Source organism: Panthera uncia, chromosome B4 (assembly GCF_023721935.1).
Source record: "Panthera uncia isolate 11264 chromosome B4, Puncia_PCG_1.0, whole genome shotgun sequence".
Lineage (NCBI taxonomy): Eukaryota > Metazoa > Chordata > Mammalia > Carnivora > Felidae > Panthera > Panthera uncia.
Genome location: NC_064809.1, coordinates 57,177,334 through 57,199,031, shown reverse-complemented (window position 1 = coordinate 57,199,031; position 21,698 = coordinate 57,177,334). Strand labels below are relative to the sequence as shown.

General features: G+C 35.7%; 1 protein-coding gene across 12 annotated transcripts in view; it reads left to right on the top strand.

The window, feature by feature from the left end:
• LMNTD1 (lamin tail domain containing 1) overlaps positions 1-21,698 on the top strand; it is a 448,355-nt gene that overhangs the window by 378,704 nt on the left and 47,953 nt on the right. For 8 of the 12 annotated variants that reach the window (XM_049627199.1, XM_049627203.1, XM_049627198.1 and 5 more), the window contains 4 exons: positions 10,108-10,255; positions 12,088-12,206; positions 15,448-15,677; positions 18,329-18,527. In XM_049627199.1, coding sequence (XP_049483156.1) covers positions 10,175-10,255; positions 12,088-12,206; positions 15,448-15,677; positions 18,329-18,527 — 629 coding nt within the window. In that variant the 5' untranslated portion in view covers positions 10,108-10,174. Of the gene's footprint in view, positions 1-10,107; positions 10,256-11,592; positions 11,995-12,087; positions 12,207-15,447; positions 15,678-18,328; positions 18,528-21,698 lie in introns of those variants that run through there. The other 4 variants (XM_049627201.1, XM_049627202.1, XM_049627205.1 and 1 more) reach the window with 3 other exon arrangements.

Below are 21,698 nucleotides of genomic sequence, written 5' to 3'. Positions count from 1 at the left end.
AAAGCAACCCCTTTCCAACATACACACACACACATACACACAAATATAAGCAAGAAATTCCTGAAGTGTCCTATAATTAGTCTAATTATTGAACCATTAGGAACAAATAAATGCCTGCATTATGCATACTCCTTGGTCTAGGTGTAAGGCCTTCCACAGCCTGGTCTCCCGTCTCTCTGGTTCTACTTCACACTGTACATCCAGGCTATCTCTCTGTCTCAGCCATTGATATGCCTACGCCATGTCTACCCCTGCATTTTGAGGCTTGCCAGAGAAGCACATTCCACACTGTCTAGCAACAGCAAACAATTACGGCATATTTGTTAAATGAATGCATGCCTGAAATAATAAGTTAATAAATGTCTTCCTTCCTGTTCTCTGACTTTTGAAATCCTATCTTTTGAGGTTCACCTTATCTCACCTCTTCTGAGGTGACAAAACAACAGCACAAGTAATTCTGTGCTGAGTTCTTGTAGCTCTTAATAAACTATTCCTTTGATTCATATCATATTCTGTTATGCATTGTTTTTTTTCATATTCAGATACTACTGTCCCATCAAAAGACTAAACTCCAGAACAGCAATGAACATGTTTGACATCTGTTTATATTACTACAGAGTCCAATTGCCTTGTAAACAGCGGTGCTCAATATTTTTCAGAGAATAGTGTGGTGTAATGGTGAAGAAAGTAATCCCTAAAGTGATACCAGACCTTAACTCTGGCCCTTGCTCTGCTACTTTATAGCTGTGTTACTCTGGGCAATTACCTGACTGCTATAGGCATCAATATGCTAATCTGTGAAAGGCAGATAATAATGCATCCTTAAAAGGGTGACATGAGATCATATGCGTAGAGTACTTAACACAAATAGAAAACATGGTAAATAATAGCTGATAGTAGTAGTAGTATTCACTATTGATTATGGCTGACTTTGAATTGTAAGAGGATACACTCAAAAAACTAAGGGAGAAACAAATGTGAACAAAGAACAACAACAAAACTAAGACTATGTTGTAACACTTACCATATAAGAAGTGGCTGTGTGTCGGGGCACCTGATTGGCTCAGTGGGTTAAACGTCTGAGTTCGGTTCAGGTCATGATCTCACAGTTTGTGGGTTTGAGCCCCATGTTGGGCTCTGAGCTGACAGCTCAGAGCCTGAAGCCTGCTTCAGATTCTGTGTCTCCCTCTCTGCTCCTCCCCCACTCATGCTGTCTCTCTCTCTCAAAAATGAATAAATGTTAAAAAAAAATTAAAAAGAAAAAAGAGGTGGCTGGCTGTGTGGGGACTCTCTTCACAGTAACTCTGAGACTCAAAAGATTACTAAATGTATCATGTCACCACAGAATGGTGCTTCAGAATCTTGGCGGTGTAGTCAGATGGACATGGGTCTATTTCCAGATCCCACCACTTAATGATTGTGTAACTGCAGGCAGGTTGCTTTATCTCTCTGGACCTCAGTTTTCTCATGAGCCTGATAATAGAACCTGTAGCATTTACTTATTGTGAGGATGAATTGAGAGAATCCACAGGAAGTCCTTGTACTTCACCTTGACACCTGATACGCACTGATTAGCCATTATCTACTGAAAGCTCACTTTTCCTCAGGGCTATGTCCCACGGTACCCCTGTTATATCACTGAAATGGGACCATACCATTTATGTTCAACATCATTCTGTTTTTCTAGGAAGCCATATCTCAAAGGATCATTGTGAGACCAGCTTTTTAAGAGTTATATACGCTAACCCTATAAATTATTTTTTTGTAACGTAAATCCAAGTTGGTTAACATATAGTGTAATAATGATTTCAGGAATGGAATGTAGTGATTCATCACTTACATATAACACCCAGTGCTCATCCCAACAAGTGTTCTCCTTAATGTCTCTTGCCCATTTAGCCCATCCCCCCACCCAGTACCCCATCAGCAACCCTGTTTGTTCTCTGTATTTAAGAGTCTCTTATGATTTGTCTCCCTCTCTGTTTTTATATTATTTTCCCTTATGTTCATCCCTTATGTTCCCTTCCCTTATGTTCATCTGTTTTGTATCTCAAATTCCACATGAGTGAAATCATATGAAATCATATGCTTATCATAATGCACTCCAGTTCAATCCAAGTTATTGCAAATGGCAAGATTGTGTTATTTTTGATTGCTGAGTAATATTCCATTGTATACATATACTACATCTTCTTTATCCATCATCAGTCGATGGACATTTGCTAAGCCTACAAATTCTGATTATAATCATTTGACTTGATTTGGAGCTCTTGAGGATGGTATGTAACTGTGATTTTTAAACTTTTCTCCTGATAGAACACCAGTGAAAAGGTTACCACTATAAAATTAGAATTTTTGCCCAAATTGTAGTAAAACTAGTAAATGGAGGGGCACCTGGGTGCCTCAGTTCATTGACTGTCCAACTTTTGAGAACTCCATTTCCAAACAGTGCATGGATTTTCTCATTCCATCTCAGGTGTCTGGATTCTCACCTCTTTCTAACATACAGGGTCTCAAAGAAATGACACAGTAAAATTTCAGACACAGTATTATTATCCACCCCAGTGACTTTTCTGTTGCTAGTCAAAGTCACAAGTATCCTCTTATAAAAGATATAACTCAAATCTCAGGGTCATCAATAGTATTAGCAACATCCTGATTTCTTCTGTTTTCTCATTTGCACATGGAGAAGAAAGCTGCTAACTTAAATTAAATTTCCCAATTTAAGTTTACTTATAACTCAAACTGTCAGTAAACTAATAAAAGCAGCTTCATTTATATAAATAGTATCATGGGATTTTTCAAGAATAACTAATTCACCCTTGGTGAACTGTACCTCTCAATTGCCACCTATCACCATCATCAATAATGAGTAATGCTAACAGTAGGTACCACAGATCAAATTTGTTATATGTGCAGAGGAAGAGAAGGAGGTGCCCTTTGCCTGGGTGAGCTTCCACTTTGAGCTTGGCTGGGCTCCATTTAGACATATTTTTGCCTGAGGCCCCTGGAAGGCTTTATATTCAGGCTTCTAATAACTCTCTTTCGTACTCTTTTAATCCAGTGTTTATCACACAGTGTTCCTATGCGGTACGAGTGTTCCATAAGCTGTAGAGAGAGAGCATTTGACTGTAATATTGAATAATGATTGCCTTTACCCTGCTTGCAGAGGGGGAAAAAAAGCTAATGGATAACATTTACTCAATTCAAATTGTTTTCCAATGATTTTTTACAAGTCTTTGGTTCCAGATACCATTTTTCTGCTAAAGTTTGCCAATAGATGACAGAAGAAAATGAAATTGCAAATTCATATTGATAGAAAAACTCAAAACCAACCATTTGTTCTTGGTTCAACAGTTTGTTGGGTGTTTTAAGATGTGTAAGCTGGTGGTTGTGAGGTTATATGTTATACAAATAATATATGATGGATTTTTTTGCTAGTAAAAATATATTAAAATAATGTGTAGATGAAATAAAAATATTGATTTATATTTTTTTAATATTTTGCAAAGAACATGGTGCTCTGCAAATAAGAATGTGATCTGGGTCTCTGCCCCCTAAACAAGTCTGAGATAACCTGTCTTAGAATAATAAGCATTATATTCCTTTAAAGAAAATGGATAGAAACTATTGATGGATAAAGACTAAACCTAAAATACATGTACCCTATGTGTGAAATAACTATGCAGTTATTTATGAGACAGTGCTAAAACTGATAGGAATGTCTGAGGGTTGAAACCATTGCTTGATACTTAATACCACATAGGCAGATCTAAAGTCTTAGTGTTGTTTCCGAATAGAATTTTGTGACAGGAAAGACCTGTGAAGGTATTTGGACAAACTATCTGAAACTGGAACCTCCCCCAAATGGTTCTTTATCCTTTCTGTGAACATCTCCAGTAGGATCTTAACATGACCCTGACTGCAAGGTAAAATAATAGTATCTATGTTTGCAGCTCTGTTACTTATATGTGGATCTTGGGAAGGAGATGAATCAACCTAGTTCATTTTTACACTAGGAAGATGCTTTGCAATAGGAATTTATACTATATTTATGTAGGTGCAAATGTGAAACTGTATTCCTATATATACGAACTCTTGAATCTTAGCTAGTGAAATATGTCATGTTTTAAATTGTAATCCTCAACTGCATATTACTGCATATGAATATTCCCACCCATGGCCTGAGAGGGGATGGAAATTCTCTTTATATATACAGTCTGCATTCACACAAGACATTTTATTTATATTACCAATTTAATAAAATCCCCTACTGTGTAAATGTTCTCCATATGTGGAAACAGAGGACTAGAATGCATAAAGCCAGTTCTTTGTGTTTTTCAGCTTTTAAAAAATTATGTGCATGTAATGTTTCCCTGGTTTTTTAAAATTGCTGAATATAGTATTTTAACTCTTTTAATTTTTCTTAATTAAGGTAAAAGCTCACAAAATAAAAAAAAAAGTTTTCATTATTCTGTTTTACCCTATATCTGTCTCATGGGGAGTACTTCAGTTTCTCATGCAAAATTCTAGCAGTTTTCCAACAAAGGATAAGACCAAAGAGAGAATTGACACAGGTTCTGGAAGCCAGGGGAGAGAGTCATTGGAGATCAAAGCAGAGAGAAACCAGGGCAAAGCTGGTTCAGGAGTAAGTGGTCAGGCAGTTACCATGGAAGGAGTTAGGAAGATTTTGGATAAGAATTACAACAGAGAAACAGGCGGTACAGTGAAGGAGTCTTTGCAACAAATAAATGTGAGACCATATTCTGGCTCTGCCATCTATTGGTGGTATAACCTTGGAAGAGGTATTCATCTCTCTGAACTTCTACCCCCTCGTTTGAGAAAATGGAGCAATTCCTATCTTCCAGAGCTGTGATGAAAGGATCTGTGTAAAGACTATTGTACCTCATAAACAGTAGGTGCTTCTGCTTTTCCCCTTCAGCTCTTGCTTGACCCTGTCCTTCCTGAGCTAGAGACAGCCATGATGATGATACCATCAATGTTTAAAGTCTACAGATCCCAAAATGAAATGTGTGTTCTAGCCTTTTGACTCTAGAAAAATCCAAACATTTAAAGAAGAAATAGACATAATGTATAACAAACCTCCTTGTATTCATTACTGAGCTTCAACAGTTACAAATCATGGCCCATCTTTTTCATCTCCATCTCCATTCACTTCTTATGATCTGTATTATTTTGAAGCAAATCTAGACATCATATAACTTTATGTAAAAAGCTTCAGTATGTATTTCCAAACAGTAAGGATTATTCTTAACGAATACAATCATAATGCCAAACACACCTAAAATATTTAACTTTTATTCCTTAATATTATTAAATATCAGGTTGATTTTGTTGTTGTTATTGCTATTATTGTTTTTTCTACCATTATTATGTATTTTCAGGTACATTATATAAACCACATGAATACACCATGTGGTATTACCATTGATGGTGTAATTTTTCCAAACTGACAAACAACTCTTTGAAAAGTTCTGAACAAACCAATACACTCTTCCTCAATGTAAACAAATAGTTACTTCGTGGAGATTTTAGTATATATTTAAAGTTTGCAAAAATATTTTGTATTTATAGGTAATATGGAATTGGGCTTTGCACTCAGATAATTATAAACTAGTTTTCATCTTTGTCTGGAAAATTATGTAGTATGTGGGAAAATTATTTGCAATATTTAAGAAAGTCTCTGGCTCGTATCCCCACCAATCTTTATGACTACTGTCACTGTTCTTTCACATTTGCAAAATGCCCTCCATGGTTCACTTCATACCCTGTTGAAAACCACTTACTTAGTTTGAGCTTAGTTTTAGCTGCATATATGCTATAACTTTGGGAAAATAAATAAGGAAGATCCTGTATGGGGAATGACTAGTGGAACATTCGCAAACTTAAAGCTTTTCAAAATTTTTCTCAGTTGATGAAATTTTGTTTCTCCAAACTATGTTGCAGAATGTGAATAGGTTCTCTGATAAAACAAGTGAGATCATAATGACTTCATGGTAATATATGTAGTTCAAGTACAGAAAATTTTAACAACTAAGAAACCAGTCAGGTAGAATTAGGGAAACTGGGATAGTGGTAAGAAATAATAAATTCATTTTTACTTATTTCCTAAGAATAAGTATAAATTTATAAATCTCTTTATGCTATGTTTACATAATTGGCCCACAACCCTAATAAGGAATTATGCTTCATCTCCAAGACAGAGAAAATACAGTCAAATGTTTACCCTCCTCTAGCTTACTTGCTTCACTATAACTTCAAGTAGTATATTTCTTGTCATTTCTTTTTTTACTCATTTTTTAAATTCAATTATAATTAATATACAGTGTTATATTAATTTTAAGTGTACAATATAGTGATTCAACAATTCTATACAGTACTCAGTGCTCATCATGATAAGGGCACTCTTAATCCCCTTCACCTATTTCACCCATCCCCCCACCCACCTGTCCTCTGACAACCACCAGTTTGTTCTCTATATTTAAGAATCTTTTTTTTGGTTTTCCCTTTTTTTCTTGTTTTTTTTCTTAAATTACACATATGAGTAAAATCATATGGTACTTGTCTTTCTCTGACTTATTTTACTTAGCATTGTATCCTCGAGCTCCATCCATGTTGTTGTATATTGTAAGAGTTCACTATTTTTATGGCTGGAGTAATATTCCATTGTGTATATACCACCTCCTCTTTACCCATTCATCTATTGATGGAACTTGGGTTGTTCCCATAACGTGGCTACTGTAAATAATGCTGTAGTAAACAAGAGGGTGCATATATCTTCATTCATTGTTCACTACCATGTTGTTTAGCTTCCATGTATTTGTGTTCTTCCAGATTTGTGTGTGTGTGATAGATTTCTAATTTCATACCATTATGATCAGAAAAGATTCATGATATATCAATCTTTTTTAATTTTTTGAGACTTGTTTTGTGACCCAACATGTGTTCTGAAGAATATTCCATGTTCATTTGAAAAAAGAAATGTTTATTATGCTATTTTTGGATGGAATGTTCTGAATGTATCTGTTAGAGCCATCTGGTCCAGTGTGTCATTCAAAGCCACAGTTTCTTTGTTGATTTTTCTGTCTAGATGATATATCCATCAATTTAAGTGGATGTTAAAGTCCTTTACTATTATTGTATTACTATAGATCACTTCCTTTATGTCTGTTAATAGGTGCTTTATGTAATTGGGGGCTCCATGTTTGGTGCATAAATATTTACAATTGTTATATCTTCGTGTTGGATTGTTCCCTTTATCATAAAATAGTATCCTTCTTTGTCTGTTGTTACAATCTTTATTTTAAAGTCTGTTTTGCCCAATATAACTATTTTTACCCAGGCTTTCTTTTCACTTCTATTTGAATGATAATGCTTTTTCCATCCCTTCACTTTCAGCCTGCTTGCATCTTTAGGCTAGAAGTGAGTCTCTTTCCATAATTTGGCTATTGTTGATAGTGCTGCTATAAACAGTGGGATGCCTGTGCCCCTTTGAGACAGCATTTTTGTATGTGTATTGACTGATAAATGGATAAAAAAGATATGAGATATATATACCTATATACATACACACACAATGTAATATTACTCAGCAATCAGAATGAATGAAATCTTGCCATTTGCAACAATGTGGATGGAACTAGAGTGTATTATGCCAAGCAAATAAGTCAGAGAAAGACAAATATCATATGATTTCATTCATATGTGGAATTTAAGAAACAAACTAGATGAACATAGGGAAAGGGAAAAAATGTAAGATAAAAACAGAGAGGGAGGCAAACCATAAGAGACTCTTAAATACAGAGAACAAACTGAAGGTTTCTGGAGGGGAGGTGGTTGGGGGGATGGGCTAAGTGGGTGACAGGCATTAAGGAAGGCGTTAATTGGGATGAGCACTTGGGTATTATATGTAAGAGATGAATCACTGTGCTGTACTCCTGACACAAATACTTCACTGTATGTTAATTAACTTGAATTTAAATAAATAAATTAAGAAAAAGAAGTGAGTCTCTTAAAAGCAGCATATAGATGGGTCTTGCTTTTTTATCCATTTAGTCATCCCATGTTTTGATTTGAGCATTTAATCCATTTACATTCAAAGTAATTATTGATAGGTATGTAGTTATTGCCATTTTGTTACTTGTTTTATGGTTTTTTGTTTGTTTGTTTGTTTTGTAGTTCTTCTCCCTTTCCTCTCTTGCTCTCTTCCCTTTTGGTTTGTTTTCTTTAGTGATATACTTGGAATCCTTCCCCTTTATTCTTTGCATATCTCTTACAGTTTTCTATTTGTGATTATCATTAGGTTGATATATAAGATCCTATGCATATGGCAGTCTATTTTAGGATGATGGTCATTTAAGTTTGAACCCATTCTAAAAGCACTGAATTTTTACTGTCCCCTCCCACGTTTTATGTATATGATGTCATACTTTACATCCTTTTATTTTGCTTATCCCTTAACTGATTTTTTGTAGATATGACTTTACTGCTTTTGTGATTTAGCTACATTGGCTTTATAAGTAATTAATCTACTACTTATTATGTTTGTGTGTACCTGTGAAACCTTTTCATTTCATAACTTTTTTATTCTTGATTATGGCCATTTTCTTTCCAGTCAAAAATTCCTTTTAACATTTTTTGTAAGGCTGATACAGTGATGAACCCCTTTAAATTTTGTCTAGGAAACTATTTTATTTCTCCTGTTCTGAAGGATAGCATTGTTGGATAGAGTATTCTTGGTTACAGGTTTTTTTCTTTCAGCATTTTGAATATATCATGCCACTCTCTTTTGGCGTACAGTGTCTGCTGAAAAATCAGCAGATAGCTTTATGGGGTTTCCCTTGTATGTAACTGTTTTCTTCTCTCGTGGTGCTTTTAGGATTATTTCTTTGCCATTACTTTTTGCCATTATAATTATTATGTGTCTTGGTGTGGACCTCCTTGCGTTGATTTTGTTGGGGGCTCTCTGTTCCTCCTAGATCTGGATGTCTATTTCCTTCCTCAGATTAGGGAGGTTTTAACCTATTATTTCTTCAAATAAATTATCTGCCCCTCCCCTTTCTCTGTCTTCTTTTTCTGGGATACCTATAATATCAGTGTTATTGTGCTTGATAATGTCACTGAGTTGCCTTGAAATATTCTCATTTTTTACTATACTTTTTTTTCTTTTTGTTGTTCAGTTTCTTTGCTTTTCATTATTCTGTCTTCCAGCTCACTGATCCATTTTTCTGCTTTCTCTTATCTACTGTTGATTCCTTCCAGTGTATTTTTTAATTTCAGTAATTTAGTTCTCTATCTCTGATTGGTTCTTTTTTATATTTTCTGCCTTTTTGTTGAAGGTTTCACTGAAATCCTCCACTCCACTCTTTTTTCACATCCAATTAGTATCTTTATGACCATTCTTTTGAATTTCTATGAGGCATATTTCTCATCTCCAAATCATTTTGTTATGATTTTGTCCTGATCATTTGGGATATATCCCTCTGTGTCATTTTGTCTAAATATGTTTGTTTCTATGTATTAGGAAAGTCAATTATATCTCTTGAAAGTAATGGACTTATGAAGAAGAGGTCCTATAGTGCCCTGTAGTGCAATGTCCCTTGTTCATCAGAACCTGGCACTTCAGAGATGTCTCCTGTGTGTGTTACATGCACACTACTGTTGTGGCTGAGCCACATTTTCCTTCACTCCAGTCGGCTGGGTGGTCATCTTTGTTGTGGGCAGGATTTGGTCTCTGTGCTATTATGAGGATAGTCTGGGACCACTTTGTGCGTGTAGTTGGGTCAGACCAGTCGCTTGCCCTCAGCCTGTTATCCAGAACTGTAGTTGCACTTACCTGCAGGCTGCTATCCCTGCATTGTCTCCTGAGTGGCTTTTTTTGGTGAGTGAAACCTATCAGACCAGATGTCTGCCCTCAGTCTGTCTGTTTGCAGTGGCCCCCCCAACTACAGGGCTTTCTCTTTGTGCTGTCCCCTGTGAAGTTTTTGTCAGTGGGCAGGGCCAGCAGTTAGATCAGATGTTTTCCCCCAGCCCACTGCTAAGGCTGCAGTGGAACTGACCTGTGTGATTATCTTTCCCTCTCACCAGAGCAAGAGTCATTTTGGAGTCGTGCTGGCCACTGTCAAGGCTGCTTGTAGAAGGCACTGCATCAGACATGACTTTGGAAGGATTAAGGCAGGATGGATGGGGCAGTCTACAGGAGAATGTGGGGGCAGGGCACACAAGTGTTATCAAGGTAAGTGCTCATCTTCTTGGAGGATGAAACCTAAGCTAGGTACCAAGTGTTCATGCTGGCTCCCACAGATGTCTGGCTATCCATGCTGGGGATAGATGGAGATAATGGTGCCCACCAGCTCTTTTGTTCTTGGAGAAATTTCTTAAAGATTCCTGTTCCTCTAGCACACATTCTGACATTAGTAAATAAATCTTCCTGGTGTACCCCAGGTGCTTTTCAAACTGCTGCTTCTATGCTGTATCTTGTCAAAGTTGTGTGCTGTTTTGTTAAGGGTGGGAACTGTTTCCTGTCACCTTCTGGCTCTCCTGGAGCTGAGCCCACTGATTTTTAAAGTTCCCAGTGTTAAAACCCAGTGATTGTGAAAACTCAAAGTTAAGAATTTCTGATTTTCAAAGCCAAATGTTATGGGGACTCATCTTCCCAGTTCAGGCCCCATATGTCTGGGGTGCCTGGTGTGGAATCTGTTCTCCTCCTTTTCTGTGCTTGTGGTGTCCCTCTGGTATTTGTGGTTAGTCTCACAGGTTAGTTTGGCTCGCAACTGGGGTTCCACCCTTTCTACCATTTTTTTATGTGGCCTCCTTTCCAAAATTAACTGTGGAGAGTCTATTCTGCCAGTCTTCATGTCATTTTCTGAGTTAGTTACACTGATGTGGCTGTTATCTAGGGGTATCTGTGTGAAGAGGTAAGTTTAGGATCCTCCATGCCAGTATTTCATAGGTTCCCCAAGAAATCTTTTTCTTTTGACTTATTAAAGCAGTTACTTTGTTCGTTGGCCTTTGTATTTAACTATTATTCATCATTCCCTGATGGAAGCTATTTTCTAATCTAAATTGGAAGATGTTTATCTTTATTCCTTGAAGAAGGAATTGTTAGTGCCTATCTGGTTCCTGGTACAGAGTGGATGCTTATTTAAATATTTATTAAATGAACTTACTCACCCAGTAATCATCATTGTTAATCTGCCTTATTACTGTGTACAGTCATGTACCTTCCTATGTGTTAATTTTATTCTTATGTCATAATTATCATAAAGCATTAAGTGTGAATCTTTTATTCAAGGTTGGAATCTGAACTAAGTGATTTTTTCTAAACCATACTGCTGGCATAACTAGGAGAAGAATTTAGGTCCTCCTTGCTTTGATTTCACTATTTCTACCAATAGGTTTCTTTCTGCCTGAAAAGTATACAAGTTTTCTGTTCCTGCTGCTTGGCCATTTGTGTGTGTTCAAAGACATTTGCCAAAACAAAATAAATTAAAAAAAAAAAAACAATTAAAAACAGTAACTAATGCTCCCAGTATTTATATATAGGCCTTGACCCTCAGATATCCAAAATAGGATATTGAATATTTTGGTATCAAAATTTATCTGGTGAGAGATATGGCTCTCCTAAAAGCAAGTTACCTTATTTACTGTCTGCAAATTGAAAAGCAGGTGCAGCATCAATATAGTAATTGCTCAGAGACTGGAACTTTGTAACTATGGAGACATTACCTCACAGTGTTCTAACAGGCAGTGTTGGCCAGATATGAAAGTTATAGTCATAAAGGTAGCCTTGCTGGGTTGCCGCCCTGCCTCTTGAGCTGCTTCAAGTGAATGTTACGCACCTTCACCTTGATTTGCATAATATCATTAGCTAATACCAGTATTGGCTATGTCAATATTTACATATTTACATTAGAAGCCTGGCTCTGGCACCAGTTTGGGAAAGAAATTATTTAATCTGGCATATGCTTTGAGGTAGTTAGATTAACTGATGAGGTCACTTGAAAATAAAGTCTACCTTCAAATTCAGCTATATTTATTCCTAATATCATGATTTTTTTTCCCCAGGAAAGAAAAGAGACTTTTCTTCTAGCCAAGATGAAAGACATGCAAGCCAGTCAGAAAACTTCAGTGGCCCTGCAGAGTGAAGTCCATGAGCAGGAAGATAAAATGGAGAATCAAGCACAGTAAGAATGGCATAAGTGAGAGGAGAGAAGGATCTGAGTTTTAGAGGATAATGAGGGCGTACTTGACCTCTTGTTTCAAAATATCTTATGAAGTAGTTGTAACTAGAATTGATTCCACACATTTTCTAAAATTAACTATAACATACAACTATTTCCCCAACCACTGTGTTATAAAGTACAGTCCTTGAGTAATACAAAAGTTCACCTGTACAGATCTCTATCATATGAGTCATGGTTGAGACTCCAAAACTTATATCTAGCGTGTTAAGGAAATTGGCAGATAATTTCTTTAGAACTACTTTACTGACCTTGGGGACAAAGAATTGATAGAGAATTTTGGTTTGGAAAATGCCTGTGAGGATGTGAAATAAAAACTGCAACTCACCCCACCACCACCAAAAAAAAAAAGAAAGAAAAACAAAAGCCAAAAACTACAACTCCCTGTTTTTACTAATTAAATCATTCTATCAATTACAGGATTAGCATAGGTTTTCCAGGTTTTTTTTAATGGCCTCTAGTATTGAATATACCCAACTTAAATACCTAAATTTTTTTTAAATAGGCTCCATGTCCAATATGGGGCTTTAACTCACGATCCTGAGACTGAGAGTCATGTGCTCTACAAACTGAGCCAGACAGGAACTCCCTGAATATACCCAATTTAAAGCTAATGTTATTTCGCACCTAGGTGTCCTGTGTTTACTGTTCAGTTCAAGTCCATTTTTTAAATGGTCATCTGAGGTCATCTGAGAAATGATTGGTGTCAGTATTACCAATGTAGTACCCCTTAAAATAACATTGAAATGTGGGAATTGAACTTTTATAACTACCTCTGGTTGAGTGCTAATCAATCCCAGAGGTAACAAAGTACCAACAAAGAGCTTAGAAAATTCCATACAATAGAGGCAAAGCTAACTAAGCACTAGGACAAATCCCTTATCTTCCAAAAAGAGTCTAACAAGTCAGTGAGTACAGGGTTTAAATAATGTGTCTAGACATGTGTCTCTTCCTGAAATGTTGGAGCTCTTACAAAAGTATGTGCACCTATTAGAAATTTCTTATTCAACTACAAAAATAAGAATACTTTGTGGCCCTAGGCCAGATTTCTTTAATCACAACATTTGCAAAAGCTTATTAGGAATCTTCTGTGGAATTAAATTATTCCAAAATGCTATTGTTTTACTGGAGGAAGAAAAAAACTTTGAAGCTTATAAAATGAACATGCTGAAAAGATATAGGCAGTTTGTAATGAAACCCAGATAGATGTAAGGAACTTTGAAAGAGAAAAGTACTTTTCCTGCTTATTCTAGCTAGTATCAGGCAAAAATCATATCATATGATCCTGTCTCAGGTTGGACAGAGACTAAATATTTGTAATTTGACAATTTACCTCTATAGTCTCCTTCCCACTACCCACCACATCATACACAAGAGTATATTTTCATAGGTTAGAGCTTTTATGACAAAGATGAGTGCTTAGGATGTCAGCAAAATGGCAAATGCTCAAGCTTAACATGTATTGGGCTAGTAGTACAATTTTCAAAGCCAATGCCATTTAATTATTTAAAAAAAACTAACTGGGATGTCTGTGCCTTCTGAGAGGTACATTTAGAGAAGTCTGGCTTTGAGTACAGAACTCTCCAGATACAATATTTCTGATGAAGGAACTTACAAATTGCAGAACAAAATTATGAATACCTCTTGGTAAACAAAGAGATTAAGACTGATATCACTTTGGTGGATTAGGAAACTTCAGGCCCTTGTTCCCTTATGAAAACATTTGGAAAAAAACAAAAAAAAAAAACAAAAAACAAAAAAACAGAAGACTTGCTAAAATATCTTCATAGGAACTCTGGAAAATAAAGAGATCAAAATAGTGACAATCCATGAAGGCAAATACTTAGCTCTTGACTAACAGAGGTAGATAAGTGGCCCCCAGTAAAGGGGTGCATAAGCTGACCATTTACCAAGTTTTTCAGAAATGTAAAGGATTTTGGACCCCAGGACTTTGTTGATAATTCAAGTATTAAACACACACACACATGCATACACACACACACACACACACACACACACAGATTGCTTTGAGGTAACTAAATCTCAATGTGACTCATACAAAGTTTGTCACAAACCTTTTCATGAGTCGTGCCATGGGAATATTGTTTTACTTGTAAAATAATTGTGTTGTAGTTTAGAGGCTTTGTTTAAATGCACACTAGTTAATAAATGCTTTACGCATTTAAGAAAGAAAGAAAGGAAAATCTTTGTTCATAGTAAGATTTACTTATAAAAATAATACTGGCAAATTAAGTCTTTCTTCTCTCTCTTTTCTTTTTTTTTTTTTTTTAAATTTTTTTTTTCAATGTTTTTTACTTATTTTTGGGACAGAGAGAGACAGAGCATGAACGGGGGAGGGGCAGAGAGAGAGGGAGACACAGAATCGGAAACAGGCTCCAGTCTCTGAGCCATCAGCCCAGAGCCCGACGCGGGGCTCGAACTCACGGACCGCGAGATCGTGACCTGGCTGAAGTCGGAGGCTTAACCGACTGCGCCACCCAGGCGCCCCTCTTCTCTCTCTTTTCTATATTCCCCTCAACATACACACACACACACACACACACACACACACACACACACACGTACACATGTGCTCTGCATTTATAGAAATTAATTTTCAGACTATATTTGAAAGTAGACATCAACTCTAGAATTTTTATAATTAGAAATAGAAATAGAAAATTAGTTAAGCAACAGGAATTGAAAGAAAACGGTTTAGTAAACAATGATATATTAAACAGGAATTATAATCATGCTTTTTAAGCTAATTGAAAGGGAAATATTATGGAACAAGTGATAAAAGTGGGATATAAATGGTTTCTAGAGTCTCAATTTTGAGTGAAAAAGAATACACTAAAAGGTCTGGAATTAAATTGTAAAATTTTTGGTTGGTGGCATTTTGGTGACTTTTGTTTTCTTCTTTCTACTTCTGTAGGTTTTCAAAATCATCTACAGTCGCAATTTACTTTTTAGGTAAAAAAGTAAATAAAAGCATGTCTTGAGGCTTAAAGCATCTTACTTAGATCGTTAAAACTACAACTGTAAGATGTCCTTATGCGTACAAGATGTATAATTCTTTTAAAAAGCAGAACTCTGAGTAATAATCATAGTTCATGATTCTTATGTTTGTATCTATTCGTTTTGACTTTCTTACTTTGTTTATTATACTATTTTATGTGCACAGAAGAGAAGACACACATGATGGTCGCCCAGTGACACAGCGATCTTCAGTACATTTTTTTCCTCAAACAGATTCAGATGCCACACTGCCTTTGTCACAGTCATTAACCTATGACACACCTCTCAATTACTATACGTCTGGCCCTCAGTTTAGTGGAATAACTGTATCAACAACTGGGCAGAACACTCCTAAAACTACTATAGAGGGCCATTCCCAATCAGCAAACAGCTTGGGTAAGTAAAACATGTATCAAAAATTTTAGACTATTTTTTAAAGCATGTAGTTCAATAGGTTTTTTATGTGCCTAGAAGTCAGAATGATGTGTTATGATTTGTCTCCAATAACACAAATCTCTTAATGCCATATGCAGAGTAATTGATTATCCTTACCATTGATCTTAGCACTGGAGTCATTCTCAGGTCACATAAATGTATGTGGCCAGATGTATCACCCCCATGATTAAAATATCTTGAATTGTCATAATGTTCATGGGCTGATGGCTGAGGTGCTCTAGAATTGCTAGATGAAAATTCTAATGTGTAGCATTAACTCCCCTTCCTCTGAACACTATCAGAAAGACTAAGCGATGTCTTGTGTATTTGTGCCATTAGAAGACTTATGGCTTATGTAAGGAAAAGACAGATAACAGAAAGAAGCAAAATAAATGGTAACAAAACAGTGGAGAGAAAAAGAACAATAATGAATTTGGAGGAGAAGAAAACAGAAACAGTTCTATAATAGGAAAAAGTCAGGTTTTGACAGTTGCCAACACTGTAAACAATGCACTTTAGCAATACCCACAGGATGTTTGTTTTTAACCAAGTGTAGGGAACTTTGAGGGTATATTAATTATCAAGGTTTACTGAAAAGACCATGGTCTTGGAAACAGAGGACCTAGCTCTAAACTATATTTCTACTTCTTGCACTGGGAGATTTTAGGTAAGGGTATTTAACATCCCTGAGTTCCATTACCCACAAGTGCAAAATAGGGATGAAAATGTCAACTTCACAGGGCTGGCCTAAGAATTAAGTAAAATATTTATGAAAATTACCTAGCATACAGTAAGTACTAAATAAAAGTTAGTTGTGAATCTGAATATATCTACAAGCACCTTCTCATTAAATAGGTTAAATTTGGGGTCTGTATTTCAATTACCAATCAACAAGTTTCCAAACTGGTAGCACAAACACACCCATGACTCTTGATGCCTCTGTTTTCCTCTATTACTCTGTGGACAGTTAAGCCTGGCTGCTGTTTATCTGTGTTTCATTTTGTTTCTGATATTTTCCTATTTCATTTGGGGATTTCACCTAATGCCATTATTACCTATGCTTCATTGTTTTTATGCCTAAAATATATTTTTTACAAAGACCTCCTAAGATCACACTGACCTTTAGCAGTGACCAAAATCCATACACTCAAAAGTGAAAATACCAACTTTACATCTAGGGAGGGAATATTTTTCCTTCTTTGTCACTGTATCATCATGGTATATGTCCTATATTTGGATTAAATGTGCAATCTCTTAGTATTAGGGGGAAAAACAAAACATAGTGGTTTCCCCTTGCAAGATGAGACTTGAGCTGAGATGTAGTTTTCTCCTTCAGTTACCGTAGATTCAACTTCTATAGATAGATACCTGGGTTCCTTTCTAGATTAAATAACAACTGGCACTAAAATTAATCCATCTTCTTTCTTTTTAGAATACAAAGATAATGTATAATCTCCTTCCCCAAAGAAATTTAATGATTAAGTAAATACTCACTTGACTGGAAATGAACTAATTGAATTCCATACATTGCTTCTAGACAAAATACTCTGAGGAATTCTTTTTAGGAACTACGTGTTTACTCCTATCCATCTTTCATCTTGTTTTGGCTTTGTTAAAGATACAAGAATATAAAGCAAACTCTAGATTGCCTTAATCCTTTGATGATTTTGGACCCAGTGTCACATTAACCAAAGTCCCTGAACTACAATAATTGCTATCACTTACTGAATACTTGCTAAATACTAGACACTGTGCTAGACAGTTATCTACATTTTCTTCAATCCTCACATTGCCTTACACAAGGTAGTATAATTTGTGTTCAGGAAAATGGAGAATTAAAAAGTTTAAATCCATTGGCTTACTAAGTGGCAGAGCCAGGATACAATTGCAGGTCTGTATAAATCCAAGATATTTTGTTCTATCCACTCCATCATGGTCCCTCTCTGAAGTGTTACTCTCTCTGCAGACACATGATTAGGTTTACTCAGCATGGTTCTTTCCATGCAAAATCATAATTTAAAAAAAAACAAATTTCCAAGAGCATACTAGAGTCTGATTAAGCATTACTTTATCTTTCTAATAAAGAATTTTAGTTCATTAGAGGAAATTTAAGTCTTTACCTGGCACAATTACTAATTGTTGGTAGGAAGGATTCATTTGAGGTTTTAATTTATGGGTAATAATTTGGGGAGGATGGCTAATATGAAATAAAATAAAGTTGTGTTTATATATAACATATCCAAATTTGAGAAACTCAAATGTTTTACCTCCTGGAAAGCTTATGATGCTTCTAGTACATATGAAAGCTTATAATGCTTCTAGTATTTAATAATCAGTTGAGTAAAAGTCATTATGCCAGTGATATTATTGATAATTTAAGATTATTGAAATAATCTCTAGAAATTATGTATTACTAAAAATAATCACTAGTTATTTTATAGACTTTGGCTTAAAGCTTTTAATTATCTTCATTGAGTTTGACAGTGACCGTAAAATGTATAAATATAATTTTGTAGAAGCAAAGAATAAAGATAGCAACTTTGGGTTCCTTTAATGTCTTTTTATTTATTTCTCTCTCTGTTGCTTTCCTCTTTGACTGATTTCTTTAAAAGGAGTCAACAGATTCATAATGACAAAGAAACAGCCTCTGTCAGTCCTTGCTCCTGAGACAGCTGTAACTGGGGAAGGAGAAGATTATTTCCTATCTTTGTTTGGTGATTCAAAGAAATTTGCTGCATGCTCATTCCAGGCAGAGAACACCCGGAAGCACTTTTCCATGATTCTTGAAGAAGTGGGCCAATCTAGATCCAGGTACATATTCTATTTGAACTATTTAATATCTTCTCTTGGGATAGAAGCTACTTTATATCAGTAGAGAATTTTATTTCTTTTTTCTTAATGTTTATTTATTTTTGAGAGACAGAAAGAGTACAAGCAGGGGAGGGGCAGAGAGAGAGAGGGAAACACAGACTCCAAAGCAGGCTTCAGGCTCTTAGCTGTCAGCACAAAGCCCAGTTCAGGGCTTGAACTCCTGAACCATGAGATCATGACCCGAGCCGAAGTCAGACGCTTAACTGACTGAGCCACCCAGGCGCCCCAGAAAGTTTTGTTTCTAATCTGTTGTTACATCCATGATTTCATCTAAAACCCTAAACAGTTTGTTGAAATACAACTGTTTCACGTTCTGAACGATGATAAGAAATCAATGTAACATTCTAGGGAACCAAACAAGGATGCTGATTTTTCAAAGATGCCAGAGAAAATAGCACTACATAATCCCTACAAATAAAGTCAATTATATTTTTTTATTATTGGGAAATCATTCAGATGGATTTAGTATCTTTTTTCTCTTCTACTAGTCTCTTGAGTTCAAGATATAAGGAGAAAGGTGGACTTATTCCTTGATCCATTTTTATGGTTGTTGGTATCTATGGCAAAAAGAATTATCAGGATGAAAGTTGATATTAGAACTAAAATAAAAGAGTAGACTCATCTATACATTTACTTAACCCTGATTTTCTTGTTCCTTAACAACATTGAATTGTGAATTATTAGTAATAAACACATGTTGACAGAAGGTGTTAGAAGGCTAAAAGAAGTTGTTAGCCAGGTTTGATGATCAGACATAAAGGAAACATTTCCCCTTAGGTCACATTTCCTAAAATCACCCACTATTACCATTCAACTGTAGTGAACACCTAAATATTCTTTCAACCATCCAAAAACACTTCATCAAATTGTTCATTCAGTATCTATCTACCATGTTAAAAATGATGACTTGTTTGGGGCAAAAATTCAAAAAAGACTTGTGAATATGGTTTTAAGAACTTTCACTCAGGTAGATCAGAAAAGACCTGCAGGTGTAAGGATTGAGAGAGAGGCAAATAATGTATCAAGGCATTTAGAGGAGAACTTTCTCCTAGCCAAGGATGATCTGGGAAGACTTTGTGAAGGAGTTATCATTTAGAATTATCTTAGATAAGTAAATTTGGGGTATGCAAATTTGGAGTCTTTGAGAACATCCTAGATCACTAGTTCTCAACCCTACCTACACAATTGAATCACCTGAGAATTTTTAATGTCCTGATCCTACCCTAGACTCTGAGTCAGATGTTCTAGTGCTGGAATAGAGCATGGTATTTTTTTAAACTCCATAGTAATTCTAGCACACGGCCAAGGTTGCGAACCACTATCTTACTTAGAGCAAAGGAACAGCATAAACGAACTGAAGGAGGCAGAAAAAGCTAGGATCTGGGAGATATAAGGCATTTTACAGCATTGCTCCACTGAGCAGTGTATCAATTAGTGTAACAGGGCTGTAGGGGCCAGATTTGGGGAGTGATCACAGTGAGCCTTGAATACCAGGCTGAGGAATTTGATCTTCACAATGGGCATGGGAAGCAATGGGAAAATTTCAGACAAAGGAGTAACAGGATCATGATTCAGAACGTTTAATTGTGGCAATGAATATTATGAATGAATGTTGGAGTAGCATTTTGTCAAATGCTTTTTATGCATCTACTGAGATGATCATATAGTTTTTCTTTCTCAATGTTAAAGCAACCCTGAGCTCTTAAAATAAATCTCATTTGATCATAATGTTAACCCTTTAAATATATTGTTGAATTTGATTGGCTAAAATTTTGATTCAAATGTTTACATCTATGTTTGTGAAGAGTATTGATCTGTAGTTTTCTTCTGTAATGAATGTCTTTGTCTGCTTTGGCATCAGGGTAAAACTTGCCTCATAGAATGAGTTAGGATATGATTCCACTCTCATTTTCTAGCTGAGTTCCTGTAGGATTGATTTTTTCTTAAATATTTTATAGACTTCATCAGCAAAGCATTCTGGGCCTGAAGTTTCTCTGTGGGAAGGTTTTTACCTACAAATTCTATTTCTTTAAAATAGATATCAGGATATTCCAGTTATCTGTATCTTCTTGAGAGAACATGAATAGTTTGTGTCTTTCAAGCAATTTGTCCATTTCATCTAAGTTGCCAGATTTATATTCATAAACTTGTTCAAGATATTTCCGTATTATCACATTAGTATCTATAGAATCTGTAGTGATGTAACATTTCTTGTTGCTGATACTGGTCAGGTGTGTCTCCTTCCTTTTTCCTGATCAATCTTGTCTGAGAGTTATCAGCTTTATTAAACTTCTTAAAGAACCAGTGTTGGGGCGCCTGGGTGGCTCAGTCGGTTGAGCATCTGACTTCAGCTCAGGTCATGATCTCGCGGTCTGTGAGTTCGAGCCCCGCGTCGGGCTCTGTGCTGACAGCTCAGAGCCTAGAGCCTGTTTCAGATTCTGTGTCTCCCTCTCTCTCTGCCCCTCCCCCGCTCATGCTCTCTCTCTCTCTCTCTCTCTCTCTCTCTCTCTCTCTCTCTGTCAAAAATAAATAAGACATTAAAAAAAATTAAAAAAAAAAAAAAAGAACCAGTGTTTGGTTTCATTGGTTTTCTGTGTTTTTTGTTTTCTGTTTCATTGATTTCCTTTCTGATATGTATTTACTGTCTTCTGCTTTCTTTAGGTTTCATTTCCTTCTTTTTCTAGTTTCTCAAGGTGGAATCTGAGATCATTAATTTGATACCTTTTCTAATATAAGCATTTAGTAAATTTCCCTTTTGTGGCATCCCACAAATTTGATAAGTTATATTTTCATTTATTTCAAAATACTTTCTAAGTTTCATTTAATTTCTTCTTTGATCTTTGTGGAATAAGAAGTATATTGTCGAGTTCCCAAATATTTTACAAATTTGCCAGTTCTAGTGATTTTCCAAATATGTCTTTGTTATCAATTTCTAATTAAATTCTATAATGGTCAAAGAACATACTTTCTATGATGTGAGTCCTTTCAAAGGTGTTGAGACTTGTTTTATAGCCAGGATATTGGTTATCCTGGTAAATGTTCTGGGCACACTTACAAATAATTTATATTCTGATGTTGTTGAGTAGAGTATTTTATAAATATTGATCAGGT